Source organism: Aphelocoma coerulescens, chromosome 13 (assembly GCF_041296385.1).
Source record: "Aphelocoma coerulescens isolate FSJ_1873_10779 chromosome 13, UR_Acoe_1.0, whole genome shotgun sequence".
Lineage (NCBI taxonomy): Eukaryota > Metazoa > Chordata > Aves > Passeriformes > Corvidae > Aphelocoma > Aphelocoma coerulescens.
This window is the reverse complement of record NC_091027.1, coordinates 11,411,627-11,427,330: the sequence shown is the minus strand read 5'-3', so window position 1 is coordinate 11,427,330 and position 15,704 is coordinate 11,411,627. Positions and strand designations below refer to the sequence as shown.

Below are 15,704 nucleotides of genomic sequence, written 5' to 3'. Positions count from 1 at the left end.
GCTGTGCTTTTGAAGCATTCATTTTTCAAGTAGCACCTTCAGTGGGTTGTTTTTTGGTAGTTTTCAATTGTCAGCATGCATAAAAAGCCTGAGCTTAGGGGAAAAGCTCAGCTGCAGACTGGGCCAGGTGGAACCACTGGAAGAGATTATTCGGTTTCAATGGACTTTATCTAAAACCCTTGGCAAAAATCTTTTAAGCCAATGTTTGCATTGAGTCAAACCAGTGATGTTGCTGTATTTAAAATCCCAGTGTGTTTTGAATGCAAGAATTCAGTGAGAACAATATGCAGCCTAAGGTACATACCTAGACCATGAATAAGGCAGCTGCTAATTAAACTCAGGTTTCTTCCACAGCCAAAATAGATGTTCATTGTGCCATGAAGATGGGCTTTACCAAGAAACGTTTTACTAGTTTGTGTGTCCTGGTTGGACAGTGGTGTGTGTCCTGGCTACAGTAAATACCACCACCACAGGGAGAAGCTGTCCTGTTCCTGATAAATCTTACTTGGAATTGCATGTCACTGAGCGCAAGAACTCTGGGAGCACAGTGACCAAGCTGCCGAGTGTACTGTGGTTGCCTTAATACCTGGGGGAAATGGCCAGACACTGTAGATCCTGTGAGTAATCTGCACAGTGGTTCTCATAAGGCCATAAATACAGCTTTTAACATGTTAAGTCTGAAAGCTGCCTTTTGAAAATGGTCCTTAAAATAACAAAAGCAATGTTAATGGAGTCAGTGGAGAATTTTAAAAAATATGAGCAATGTTAAATGAGTTGTTTGCATGATTTGAGAAGCCTGACTTGAAGGTGCACTTCATTCTTATTATTCCTAGTTGAGGGAAAAACACCTGATTGGAAATAAATGTTTTGTAATTGAAGCAAATGCTTGCTTTTAAGGGGGAAAAAAATGTGTCTGTCCTGTTTAGCTTATCTTTTTAGGGTTTTGTTCCATGGGGAGGGCGATTGCTACCCCTTCCATGATTGGCACTCACACATATGCTTCAAAGAGCAATACTTAAAAATAACTTTTACTTGTTTTAAAAGAAAGAAAGAAAGAAAAAGACTCCTTTGTACAGTATTCGACTCTAAATTCCAGGCACAGTGATGGCACCAGAACCTCTGCAGAGAAGTAAAGACCCGCTTTCAAAGTGCCAGCAGGTCTGGATTGTCAGGTGGGTCTTGATTTTGATACTGATCATTTGTTACCAATTTATTAGGAGAGTAATGGTGAAAGCTCATGCTGGACCTCAGCCATGTTCAGCATTCCTGACACACCAACATACTAAGACATGGTAAGTGTCCCTTTCTGCTCCAGTCAGCTGCAGCCTCTGAAAGTACAGACTGAAGCCAAGAAATGGTTTAAGCACTTGATTTTGAATCCTATCACCTTTTGCTGAAAGTTTGATATTTAGAACACTAATTACATCCCCATACCAACATGTGGAAGCTTTCTCCCAACTTCAAGTCATGCAGCATAGAAGGCAAGATGGCCAGAAATACAGAGCATCTTCATTTTACAACACTGTGATCCCACACTGCTCCAGACAGTTTTTTCTGACCCTTTACCATCAGAAGACAAATTTAAGACTTGAACTGTAAATAGCAGTAACTGGTGGTCTTTTTGGGGAAGCAAATCCATAGGGATTATGGAAATAAAACGCTGTGCAGTCCTTGTATATAATTACTGCTCATACCATTACTCACCAGCCTTCCATTTGTGACTTCTACAGCAATGGCACTGAGTTACCTCTGCCCAGAGTCCTGGGAAAGTATCAGCTTCAAGAGACTTCTGCACCTTGGCAGTGCCCCCATGCTGGCAACTTACATAAACGAAGTCAGGTGTGTGTGAGTTCAGAAAATGCAAGGAATGAAGAAGCTGCCTGATACCTGACCCCCTGGGAGAGCAGGCAGGAAATCCCTACTGCTGCCCAGTCTAGGGGATCTCCTGTTGCAGCCTGCGAGCCTGATACTTCCACAGGTATAATGTAATGTGAGCCCAGCTTCAAGGAGAATTGCAATTGGAGCCCTGTGGGGAGCTGTCTCTATGAATTAATGACAGCTGCATCCAGGAGAGTGCAGAACTGCAGTGCTGAGGAGAAGGAAGAGGTGAAAGAGGCAAAATGCAAGCGCCCAGATCTTGTGGGGTTCCGGCAGCGGGAGGCTGGGGGGATTCCAGGAACAATCTCTGCATCTCGCTTGGCCACCCACAAACAAGTGGCGTGGGGGGAGACTCTGCAATAGCTTCTGTTGTGCCAAGCAGAAGCAGGTGGGCCTGATTTCGGGATAAGAAGATGACTTACATTGCCCGAGGCAGAGCATGAGCCTGTGGTGCTGGTGTGGGAGCGGTCAGTGGCAGCAGCAGCAGCACATCCTGCCTGTGTCCTGGCAGCAACTGAGAAATTTTTAGACACAGTGGCTTGTTTAGAACCATTTAACACCCACTGCGATGTGTGGGAGTCACTGCTGGACCAGGAGCTGCTGTTTCAGCCTCTTAGGAACTAAATTGAAGGATTTTAATTACTTTGTTTTAAACCCCAGCCTCATTTTCTTCACTGGGGCATTATGGTGGGGGACTTTTGCATGTGGAACTAATTAAGGAACAGAGGGCTGCAGGAGTTAATGCAAATGTACTCTGCAAAAATATCTATTTCGTGCTTGTGAGAGCTGCATTTAATAAATAGAAGGGTGTTCTCCCTGCTTTGAGAATTCATGGCAACCATCTGAATAAATTTTTAAAAATAACTCAGAGCAGCATTGCAAAACTAATCTGTGCCTGGAGGGAGCCCACATAGACATTAAAGAATAATCAGCCTGTAGGAATCATGCAACCTCTGGGATTCACAAAAGGCTCTCAAGAAGCAGCACTTGAATTTTACTGCTAAATGAAGAGAGGCATTAAAGGTTATCAGAGATTCTAAAATACCACATGAGCCTTGAAGCTGAGTCATCTCATAGATAAATCCACAGAGAGAGAATTATGGACTGCACTGATAGTTTTGATTTAGAGAATAAGAGACATTTCTAAAAATGTGCATAAAAGAGCCAGAGATCTTTCTAATGGGCTCAGCCCATGGTGGAAGAGCAAGAACATCCCAAACTACGTCAAAAGGGAACCATTTGTGAAACAGTCTCTCCAGAGATCCCTGCCCTGTGGCAGCTCCTGATGGCATGGCTGGTGCCTGAAGGACCCCCATCCGAGCTTCAGCTGCTCCCTGCTGAGTGCAGGGTCAGTATCGATGTCACAGTGGCTGCTCGGAGAGGTCTCAGCTGGTCTGGTCCAGAGTTGATCCCAGCCTGGAGTGGAGCTGTAGTTCTTTGTTGCAAAGAGGAAAACTACCATGGGAGAGTGGCGGAAGAAAATACAACATAAAAATATTGGTGAGAAAGTCTGTCTGTACTGCTGCAGTTTGTTATTGTGACCATATTGGTGAATCTTATTGGTGTGACCATCTGCCTCATGCAGGAGCCTGCAGGTGAGGACACAGGAGGGCCTGGCACCCCAATACCATGACCTCACATCAAGGGCTTGTGCATTTGGGTATTGTGTTCTATTCAGTGGAAATGAAGGTTTGTGTCAGCTGTGACTCCACAGTGCTTGCTGTGCTTCTCAGCTAGAGTCTCTTACCTTGTCTGGAGGGTCTCAATGTGATGGATATGGATGATTTTCCTCTTGGGAAATGGTGATCTGGGTTTGGCTGGGAACTCATGCTTTTAGGTAAAGAAAAGAAGTAATGCTCTACCTGGGACAAACATAGGGCAGAAGTTCTACCGAGAAAGGGAAAGATTAACATTGCCAGCATAATTTTTATTGTGCACATCTCTATTTTCTCTTCATAGAAAGGGAAGAAGATGTACTAAATCTGTGCTAATATTAACAGTATGGATCTATTTTGCCTGGTTCAGGGTTACACATACAGTATAAAGGCTCAATGTGCTTAATGACTTGCTTTGTCTTTTACATTACTGAAATAAACCTCAAAACTGGAATAGAAATATTCTTCATTAGGATGCAGAGTTTTTGATCTGTGTTGCCCTGCTCTGTCCCTGCTCTCCCCCTGCAGCAAACAAACACCACACTGTTTGTGCCCGTGCTACATGCTGGCCAAGTCCCTGTTAACAACCGCTTAATTTGGGGAGTCCCACAATAGTACAAACGACTGGAAAGGGCAAAAACTGCCATGTTGCCATTTTACTCAGATTAATATGCATATCGGGAGGCAAATACATCCAATACTCCTCAGAACAAAACGTGCCAAGGAACAGACAAACCAAATTATCCTTAGCAGGCAGACTGAGCCAGGGTCAAGGAAACACTAACTGTGCTGATCCCTAGGTCATGCTGGAAACATGAAGAGAGGGAGCAAGACATGAGCAGTGGGGAATTAGGGGACTGTCTAGAAATGCTTCCTCTACCTCCAGCTGGTGGCTGCAACTCCCATTTATTTTCTGGAGTTACTGTGACTCATCCACTGGACTGTGGGTTTGTGAAGAAGCTGAAATCTCATTAAGACTCCTATGCAGTGCAGGAGTGGCATTTCCTGGGTTTTCATAGTCCACATTTCTGTGCAGCATTCACAAGGGAATGAAGACAGACAAAAATCTCTGTGAGCCTGACCACAACCACACTGCCTCACACTGCTCAAACAGCCACATCCAGGAGGACAAAGTCTGTCCCTTTGCACAGAATCATGGTTTGAGGTTTGTGTGCAGAGCTCTTCATAGCAGGTTTTTGAGCTGGTACTCCTCAGAACAAAACATGCCAAGGAACAGACAAACCAAATTATCGTTAGCAGGCAGACTGAGCCAGGGTCAAGGAAACATTAGCTGTGCTGGTCCCTAGTGCTGCTGAACTAAAATGTGAGCTAGTTTTATTTGTGTAGGCGGCCCACTGAAGGCACATTCACAGGGTGGGGGAATGACACTGCTCATGCTGCCTACAGGTCTAAAATCATTATCTTGATTTCAATTTGCGTATCAGTACTGACTGTGCTTTAAAGAAGTGACCAAGGTGATTATCTCATTTTCTAACAGGAAAACTGAGACATGGTGAGAGGGCAGGCTAGTAACCAAGGCAAATTACCACTGAGCTGCTGAGTCCTGCTCCTGTGCCTGATCTGTGCCTTCCATGTCCAGCCTTCCCCACCACTAAGCCCTCTCCAAGGGACAGGAGCAGAGCTGGGGGTCCTCAGGTTTTTTGGTTTTTAACTTTCCTGCTATTAACTTTGATGGTGCCTAAGGCAGCTCCCAGCTCTGGGCTGGGCCAGGGACTCAAAAGGCTGCATGCCTAGCCCGTGGCACAGCTCCTGCCCCGAGCCAGTGTGCTGAGGGGAGCCCAGTCCTCCTCTCAGCTGTTCCTGTGAAAATATCCAGGCTAAACTTCACAGCTCTTTCTTGTTCAGGTGAAAATCCTACTACGTTCAGCCAGATTTGGGCTTGAAAATGAGAATTAAGGAGAATCAGTCAAGCTGAGGGATTCATAAAACAGTCCTGCTTTAACCTCTTGCAGGAGACTGCTCTCATGATCACTCATTTCCCTACAGTGTCCCTTCCCACAGTTTAAAGGGCAACATTGGAACCTAGAACACAGCCAGGCTGATGGACTGGTTTTACTTCAAACTAAAGGCATTATATATATCTGTAGGATTACAGCATTCTCGATACCTCTCAGTTATTTGTCTGCACCCGAAGTTGTACCGAACTTCGTGTACTCATCCCAGCCTGCCTAAATACTATCTTTTCCTTCATCGGCTCAACAAGGAGGAGGAATGAGCTGAGTCACTGCACAAACTTGCTGGCAGAGCCTGGCCCGGCCCATCCCACCCACAGCACCTGGCCTTGTGAGTTCCCCATCTTTGTGTCACCACCCTCCTGCCAAGCCTCCAGCACTCCCTGGGGAACGCTGGAAGAGGGCTCTTGCTGCTGGGCATTTTTCTATCACACCAGCTAATCGCTGCGATGCCTCTGAGGAAGTAGTGCAGAATTTCCTTGATAATACGTGTTGCAATGAATCTTATCTCAGCTGTGACTTCTTTAACAGAACAATAGAGAAACAATGAAACCTTCTCCCTACTTTCCCGGGGGTGAAATCACAACCACACTCTCCAAGTCAGTCAGGTGGGGTTTATAAACGAAAAACACTCCATCCTTGAATCCTGTCTCTGGCTCACGTAGGCTTGACTCTGAATAAGCACTAAAGTTCATAGAGCTATGGTGTTTGGACAGGTATCAAGCCTATACCCATAATTATTGAACAAACTTCTCCATAAGTCCAAGGCAAACTGGAGTGTTTGCAATTCCCGCAGAAACAGAATGCTTTCACCAGGCAGTGTCAGTGCCTCAGAGGTAACATGAATGCACATACACACTTCTATGGTTTCAGGAATTTTTTTTTAAATTATTAAAAAATTTTTTTTTAAAAAAGTCGTTTATGTCAGTACACTTGGAAAGACATTTTAAAACAGAGCCCTTTTTTTTTCAGGAACTCTGCAAGCTGACAGAGTGCAGCACAAATCAAGTCTTCAAAGGACCAAACTGGGCAATGGTCACACCAACAGCTAGAGAGCAAATTGGACTTTATTTTTTTTAAACCCTACTCCAGATACAGAAATCATGAGGTGCTTGATCATTAACCTTTGCTTAACAACTTAATTAGTTAAATACAGAAGCAGACCCATCCAGAATAATCCAGTCTCTTCCTAGAACTGGATCTGACCTGGCTGCAACCTCTGATTACACTCCCGACGAATGTCACCAACTCCAGGAACTTCAGGGAGAGTGTTTTGAAGTAAAGAGGGCAGTGCCTCCATCTTCAGTCCTACAGCATTCCTTGTGAGTGTTTGGGACAAGTTAATTAGAACCAATTACAAGTACTAGGTTTAATGCAAGGTGGAAAAACCGAAAACATTCCTGAAGCCACTGACTTGGAAGGAAAGGCAAAGCATGCAAACAAGTGTTTCAGTGCAGAAACCCAAACAGAGCCACTGCAGCACTGCTCTCACCTTCAGCACCTCTCAATGATACAGGTTTCTAGTCACAGTTTTAGAAAAAACATGCTGGTTTAGCAGACTTGCCCCAGAAGTTGGACAGTTTCTGTTCATAGCTCTGCCTCTTTGCATTAACTTTAACCAAACAGTAATTAAAAAAATAATAATCTTACTGCAAATATATTATTTAACCTGCAGTTACCATGCTTTTTGAGCTACATGTAGTTCTATATATAGAACAATTATGTTTATCATATAAAAGAAGAAGAGTTAGTTTTAGGTCAATGATTCACGCTGTTGAAATAAACACTGCTTCAAGGGGTCATGCAGAGGTTCTGTCATGAAACACCTAACATTACATAAAGCCCAATGTTTATAGATATTTATTTTAAATAGGTCAAAATGAAAGGCCAAGTTTTAAACAAAAAAGAATCAGACATACAAGCCTAACTTTGTTTCCAGTAGGCTACTCAGAAACTCTGACGGATCCAATTCCCAGTTTTTCAGCTCAGTTTTTCACCATCAACTATCAAGAAGGTTTTTATTCAGATTAAGTTGATTGAACTACAGTAAAGTTTAAATGTTCACAGTATCATCAAGACGTGGTTAAGTACCACCTGGTCAAAAAGTCTTTCAGGAAGAGAGAAAAACTTAAATCACTAGCCAGCTTTCAAACTGAGGTAGACAAGTCACGGTGACTCGAGTGCTGAAGGTAAGGGTCTATCCTTTTAAGTAATTCATCTAATAAAATGCATCAGACAACAATTGAGATTATGTTAGTATTTCTGATAGTGAGAAACTTTGTTTTGAAAAAGTATGCAATTTTTGTAAATAGAAATATCCTTCTTCTGCTACCAAAATAATCAGAAACATCATAGAAAACTATGCATCTTTCCTCCGATAATTTAATCCTGCTAGATAACAGGCCTTGTTAAAATAGCCAGCTACCAGCTTGCTGTTCACAGTGTAAAATATGCAATCCTTCACCTTGTTTTTGCTCTCCAGCCGAGGAACACAGAGCAAGAAGGCTGTACCTCAGGCATTTTCACCTGTCTACACACACATAAGTTGTTTTAGTTTTTCAGCCAGTAAGTATAAAGTTTGTGGTCTCCACCAATACATCAGCACAATGGTACATACAGCATGGATAGCACTTCCTGGCAGCTCCCTTTCCACAGGCATATGGAGCCGGGCTTCATGCTGTGGACTTTGGACGTAGACCCTATCACTGATTCAGCTAAACATCCAAAAAGACAGATACGGAGAGAAAAAATCCAAACTGCTTCTGCAAGAGAAAGCTGAGACACCAGCTGTGCTATTAAACCATTTTGATCACAGTAAGGCAGAGGCTAGTGGCCAAAGAACAGCTCAGAAACGGGTCTGCGTTTCACGACAACCTCTTCCTCCTCCTCCATTACCTCAGAGAGTGAGGAATACGAAGGGAAGCCCCCTCTGGTCTTTGGCTTCCTCCTTGGGCCCGTAGTGGCAGCTAGAAGCTTGTTTAAAGTGGAGGGCTTCCTTAAACCTTTGGTGAGATCGTAGAAAGCCATGTCATCAGATATGACCCCCAGAAAAGTGCTAGTGGAGCTCAAGATTGAAGCCGCAAGCTTTGTGGACTTCTTGATGGGCATGGAATGCTCCATGTTTTGGGAAAGGCTGGGGTCCCCCAGCAAGCGCCTAATTGTAAGGGATGCCCCTTCCTTTAAGTACTGGTGTGGCTTCTTCCCGCTGTAGTCCCTCAGGTCAATCTTGGCATGGTAGCTGTAGACGAGCATGGTGATGATCTTCTCCTGGCCGTGTATGGCAGCCAGGTGCAGTGCCGTGTAGCCACCATGCGACCTGGCATCCACATTGACACGGGACCCGCCCTTCTCGGCCGCTCGGATGATGTTGGTCACCATGTCGCAGTTGCCGCTCTTGGCGGCCCAGTGCAGGGCGGTGAAGCCGGAGATGAAGTCCCTGCGAGCCGCCAGGCTGGCGTCGCCCAGAAGCAGCCCGTGGAGCTGCTGTGTCCACTGCCCGTCGGCCGCCAGCACCAGCCACTGGTGCTCCGCCTGCTCCAGGGGCACCACCGTCTCCTCGCTGGCCCGGTGGTTCTTGGGCCCCCTCCGCAGCCCGGGCGAGCGGGACCCGGTCTCCTCGTCAGGCGGTGGGGGGGACAGCGGGGTGACTGCCTCCTCGGGCGGCCCTGGGGCAGCGGGAGGCAGCACCCAGCGCACGGGGAGCATGCAGGGCTTGGGCGGCGGCTCCCGCCGAGCTCCCCTCGCGCCGCCGGGCAGAGGCACACCGCCGCCGCCGCCCTGGAACAGGCCCCGCAGCTCGGCCACGGCCCGTGGCCCGGGCGGCTCCTCGGGGGACGTCCCGACGGGGTCCGGGTCGGGGAAGGAAATCGGGACAGGGGCGCCGGCATCGACCCCTGCCGGCGGGGCAGCGCGCAGCTGCCGCTTCAGCACCACAAACTTGACGCCATCGATCTCCTTCACCGTGGCCACGGCGTTCACCGCCGCCTTGAACCGCTCCCGCCGCGCCGCCCGCCCCTCTGCCTCCCCGGCACCGGGCCCGCTGGCCTCCAGCAACGGCCGGAAGGCGCTCACCAGCTCGGTGTTGCACACCCGCCCGCCGCGCTCCCTCAGGAAGCCCATCACTGCCTCCGCGCTGATGTCGAGCTCCGCCATCCCGCCGCCACAGGTGGTGGTGGTGGTGGAGCTGCCGCCGCGCCCGCCGCCTCGGCGCAGCGTAGGATGCCGGGAGCCTGCAGAGATGGCCAGAGCTCGCGGGCGGGAGGCACCTGCTGCTGCCAGCGACCCCCCCGCGACCGCTCCCGCGGAGGTGCTCGGGCCGCCCCGCCCCGCACACGAAGCGCAGCGGCCCCGGCGCCGATCTCGCCCCGCCCGCGGGGCGGTGGCTGCCGGGAGGGTAGGGTCCGGGCAGTGGGCGCGGGGAGCGGCGGTATCAGGCGGCGGCTGACACGGACTCGGCTTCGACCCAGGAGTGAGTGAGAGCAGGAGGGAGGTCACGGAGGCTCCTCGGGTGGGACCGAACGCTTCGTCCATTTACTCGTCTTCCAGCTTCCTGAAACGATTTTTTGGTTTGGGGTGGGTTTTTTTTGTTGTTGGGTTTTTTGTTGTTTTTGGGGGGGTTTTTTGTTGTTGTTGTTTTGTTTTGTTTTGCTTTTTTGTTTTGTTTCAGTAGCAAGTAAGTGGAGCAGCATTGGGTAGAAATCACTCTGCAAGGTTCGGTCTCCATTCCTGGAAAAGCCTCAGGTGTTCTGCAGGACCTGTGATCCTGCTGGGCAAGAGGCTGATGCCTTAAAATTAGAAGATGGCTGGATGGGTCAGTCTTCTGAAATATGCTCACCTCTACATGATACTATGTATTATCATACATATATATATATGTAATCATATATTATTATCTCTTTTACCTATATTGCATCAACAATGTAGATGTACATGTCTATTTAAACAGTGAAATATTTACAGCATGGATGCATCTGTTCATGTCCACCAGGAGAAGAGAGAGCTTCTCTTTTTATAGAGAAGCTGTCTCTGCTGTCTTATCAATTACTTGTGCTTAAGCATTTAACATTACTGTTCTCTGCTCTACAGGAGGAGAAAATAAATCTCAGACAAATGCTTTTCCACAGGCAAAGTAGGAGGACTGAGGACCTCTTGGACAGATGTTCAGCCTGCAAACTTGTTTTCTCCTCCTCTGAGTGTTGCAGTTAAGATCACTAAATTGATGCCTGAACAGTTTGTCTAGGAGAAGAAAGAGCAAGAGAGACTGAGAACAGAATGAACAGTCAGAGTGTTATGAAGACAGATAAAAGTAACTGTATGAGGATGGATAAGAAAAAACAAATAGATCTGGAGTTGTTTTCACTGTTTTCGAACTTAATAAAATGGAATATCCTTTTATGACCAAGTGACCTGGCTAGTGGATATGGGGAAATCTGTGGGTGTAGTCTACCTGGACTTCAGCAAAGCCTTCAATACTGTCTCTTACAGCATTTTCCTGGAGATGCTGGCAGCCCACAGCTTGGAGCCCACTCTTCTCTAAAGGGTTAAAAACTGCCTGGATGACTGGGCCCAGAGAGTGGTGGTGAATGGTGCCACATTCAGTTGGTGACTGGTCAGTAGTGGGGTTCCCCAGAGCTCAGTATTGGGCCCAGTCCTGTGTAATAATATCTTTATTAACGATCTGGACAAGGGGCTGGAGAGCACCCTCAGTAAGTTCGCGAGTGACACCAAGTTGTGTGGGAGTGCTGATCTGCTGGAGGGTAAGTAGGCTCTGCAAAAGGATCTGGATAGGCTGGATTAATGGGCTGAGGCAAATGGTGTGAGAGTCAACAGGTGAAGTGAGAGGTCACTTAAGCCACAGCAACCCCCTGCAGAGCTCCATGCTGGGGGCAGAGTGGCTGGAAAGCATCCCAGTGGAAAAGAACCTGGAGGTGCTGGTTGACAGTGGCTCAACATGAGCCCAGGTAGGCAAGAAGGCCAGTGGTATCCTGGCCTGTATCAGCAACAGTGTGGCCAGCAGGACCACGGCAGTGATTGTCCCCCTCTATTCAGCACTGGTGAGACCACACTGCAGGTGCTGTGTTTGGTTCTGGGCCCCTCAGTTCAGGAAGGACATTGAGGTGCTGGACCTTTTTAGTCTGGGGGGACTTTATCACGCTACACATATCTGAAAGGAGGCTGTACCAAAGTGGGGTCTGGCCTCTTCTCGCAGGCAAACAGTGACAGGACAAGAGGAAATGGACACAAGGTGCACCAGGGAAGGTTCCATTTGGGCATCAGAAGGAATTTCTTTACGGTAAAGATTTCAAACCCTGGAATGGTCTGCCCAGGGAGGTGGTGGGGTCACCATCCCCGAAGTGTTCAAGGAATGACTGGACATAGCACTTAGTGCTATAGTTTAGTAGATAAGGTGGTGTTTAGTCAAAGGCTGGACTTGATGATCTTGGAGGTCTTTTCCAACTTTAATGATTCTATGATCAGTCTGCGCCAAAGTCTACAATTTGAAGGCAATGTGAGGTATGTCCTCCTCGCTGATGCTGACTTCCCTTCTGCCTCTTCAAACCTTTTACTGAGGGTACAAGAGACTCTTCCCACAGATTGCATTTGGCATTCTTTCCCCTTCTCTCTCCATCTTTGTGCAAATGTCTGTAAAACTATTTCATCTTTTGCTAATGAGCTGGTGCCAAACCAGTTCCTCAAAATAATTTTGCTGCTCTAATGCTCTTTCACATAATAATAGTGTGCAATCTTCTTGTAGTAGTTCTGTGTTTCTATGTCAATCATACACCTATTACTGCCTTTTCATGTGGCCTGAAGAGCAACCTTGCCCTCGCTGAGGCAGCCACTTGAGCAGTGTTCTGCAGTGCTCTATAGCTCATGGCATTGCCTGCCCTATGTAGGGAGCTAAAAATGACCCTGCATCCAAATGCTAATTGCTGTGCCTTGCTTTCACTGTTCAGATCCTTACTAGAATCCCTTGCAGGTGTAAGAAAATCTCAGCAGTCTGTGATTTTTGCATTGCAAACTTCCAGCTATACCCTAGGATTATAGTTCATATCTGCAACTGAGAGCGAGGAGGGAAAATGATTCAGAAGAACAGGCTCTTTTAAAAAACATTTTCTTATGTTACAAATGTTAAGGGAGAAGTTGCTCCAGTTGCTTGAGTTGGTTCAAGCAGGGGGCTGGGGGGGCATTCTCAAGCTCACTGCACTCCGTCCCTGCCTGCACAGCATCACACCCCTGCACCCCTGTATCCTTTGAGACCCACAACGGTGCTGTCACACCCCACCTGCCTTATCGTCAGCCCAGCACCATTCTTGCAGAGGGATCTCCCTGCACCAGGCTCCCAGGACACCTCACTGCTCTGCACCCATGCAGCCAAGCCTCTCCGGGGTCTTGCACTGGGTCAAGGTCCAAAAAGAGGGGAATTACTGAGACTGTTCCCCTCTGCAGATCCTGGCATTCCCCATGGCTGCAGAGCAGAAGGACACATACCCAGGAGGTCATAGAAGAGGAGACAGGATGTTTACACGTGCACCTCATACCATGCAAAGTCTGAACTCGTTTCTCTGGTTTAACTGCCCTGACAGAATGACCTCTGCCCAGGTAATGCCTCCAGCCACCTGTGTTCCACACCACTCTCTTCACTCGCAACCCGTGGCATGTGGTTGTGCTCCTTTTCACAGTCTTTCAGTGGGTGTTAGTAACCTAACACATCAACCTCCTATACTATCTGAAATAAGAAAACAACACTTCTGGCTACTTACCTGTATCAGTTCCAGACCACAGCACAGGGTACATCCTGTTTGCCAGTGTTTCCCTTTAGCTGTTGATGCCTTTTGGTTGCCCACCATTCAGGATGAGTGCCAAGTATCAGAGGACCAGCTCCCAGTGAACCCTCTTAGCCTGCTAAGTGCTGGTCACACTGATCAGATTATGGAACAGAAATTAAACCATTTGAATGAAGATAGATAGATAGATAGATAGATAGATAGATAGATAGATAGATAGATAGATAGATAGATAAAATCCTGGAACATTATGGGTGTTATACTCATCAGTCATCCAAAATTTCCAGCCTTAAAAAAGCGTGAGAAGTTTTGTCTCTGTGTCATTGAAAACCTGCAAAGCAAATATTTCTTGTTGGGCTATTTACAGAATACTGTGGGTTGCTTTGTTGGAGATCTCAAGGCAACTGTCTTGATATTTTTCATTTACTGGCTGAGACAAAAACAATGTACAGAAGCCCATGATTAAATTAATTTACTACTACTTTTTTACACACAAAGACTGCAGTTTGCTTTTTCTGCATCATAGGCTGTAGACAGCTGGCCTCTATTTATAACCATGTGACTGATGAGAGTTACCTTTCCTGTGAAGAAGTTTCTGAAACTTAAATCATTGTTATGTTGGGGTTTTAGGAGTTCTCCTTTTGTTTTCTTTTTCTCTTAAAAGAATTTCCCCCATACATGTTGCCTGGGGGGATGAATTACTGGATACTTAGGGGAAACAAAAGACCTGGCCACAGAAGGTAGGGTGCAACTGGCTACTCTCTTTCACCTGGGGTTTTCTCATGTAGGGCAGGGGATGCCGCGAGATTTGAATTGGGAAAAAGGGGTTGGGTACATCCCCTAGCTCTCTGGTTCTCCTGACATCTGGAGAGAGAGGAGGGCTGCCATCGTTGTGGAGGGAGCTCGTCGCTGCTGCAGGCTTCTGCTTTCTGCTGCCTTTCTTCTACTGTGAGTGGAGCTTGCTCACTGGAACGGCTGTTGCACCAGGACCCTAACACCCCACCTTACTAAAAGAGGGACCTTTTCACCATCTGCTTGGGTGCCTCGGGGAAAACCCCGAGATCCCAAGCCCGCTTTTCCCTGCCCCACTGGGAGCCGGGCCGTGGCCACTCTGCCCCGGCTGTTCCTTCGAGCCCTCGCTACTCTGTAGCCCCCGCACATCCTGCCTGTCGGGACCTCTCAGTGTTCCCACTGCAGCTCCGGAGTTTGATACATCTCGTCTGCCACCCGGGATTTGTGCTCGTCCCTGCCATTCCAGCCTGCCGTTCCAGCCTGCCATTCCAGCCTGCTGTTCCCGAGGGTCCAGCCGGACACCGGGATTGGCTGCCCAGGGGTTTGTGAAACCTTTCTTCCATCCCTCCCCGGGATCTCAGGCCACCAGTGCCACGTGCTCCCTGAGCTCGCTCCAGAGCGCCCCCTGCAGCTGTGGGGGAACCATCGCACCTGCCCTGCTCACCGGGAGCTGCCAGCGATCCCTGCCGGCTGCGAGCGGAACTGCACCCGAGGGGAAAGGGCCCGACAGCCGAGAAGGCTGGGACTGGGTTTGTGATTGTTTGCTGTTACTGCCATAGTTATTGTTGTTTGTTTGACTGGTTTTATATATATATACACACATATATATATTAGTAAAGAACTGTTATTCCTATTCCTCATATCTTTGCCTAAAAGCCCCTTAACTTAAAAATTATAGTAATTCGGTGGGAATGGGGTTACAGTTTCCATTTCAAGGGAGGCTCCTGCATTCCTTGGCAGACACCTGTCTTTCAAACCGACACATTATTAGAGTGAAGTAAACTGCATAGTGAACCTGGGAGCTTTTCCCACCCCCTCAGAGGAGGAAGGTAAAGGTTATATGACTAATTATCCACACCACACAAAACCAGGAAATAAAGTGGGAGATCAAGCACAGTATCTAGTCAAAGCAAAGAAGTTTCTACTGCCCAAACCGGAAGGAAATGGTACCCTAGGTCTTGCTCTTCCCTGGATGATAGTCTCAGAGCCACAGGGAAGATGAGATGCCAGGCTGGAAAGCAAAAGAGGAAGAAAAGGGAATGTGGAGGATAGTTCCAGTCAGACAGGCTGCTGCTGCTTTGCAGAAAGGCGAAGCTTAGCTGCTAATGACTACAGATGGGACTTTCGCCTTGAGGAAAACTTATTTTCCTCCGAAATGAAATCAGCGTTCCCTGAATAAACAGGATGACAAGGCCCATGATTTCCCACTTTTCTTGTTGATATTTTCATGTGAAACAAAGACCACACATTGTCAGGGATAGCAATAGCTCTTCCTTTGTTCCATGGAGAAATGCAGTAACCTTCCATAGATAAACAATTGAGCAAAAGTCTGTGAAGGGGCAGCTGGGGGGAGGTGTGGGGGGGGGCTGATTATTTACAGATAAAAGGCATTTTCTCAT

General features: G+C 47.4%; 1 protein-coding gene across 1 annotated transcript; it reads right to left on the bottom strand.

Annotated features, from left to right (window-relative positions):
• Positions 1 to 6,555: 6,555 nt before the first annotated feature.
• SOWAHA (sosondowah ankyrin repeat domain family member A) lies at positions 6,556 to 10,076 on the bottom strand. Its single transcript, XM_069029135.1, has one exon. It carries the CDS (start codon positions 10,034 to 10,036, stop codon positions 8,333 to 8,335), a length of 1,704 nt encoding a protein of 567 aa, XP_068885236.1. The 5' UTR covers positions 10,037 to 10,076; the 3' UTR covers positions 6,556 to 8,332.
• Between the last annotated feature and the right edge of the window lie 5,628 nt (positions 10,077 to 15,704).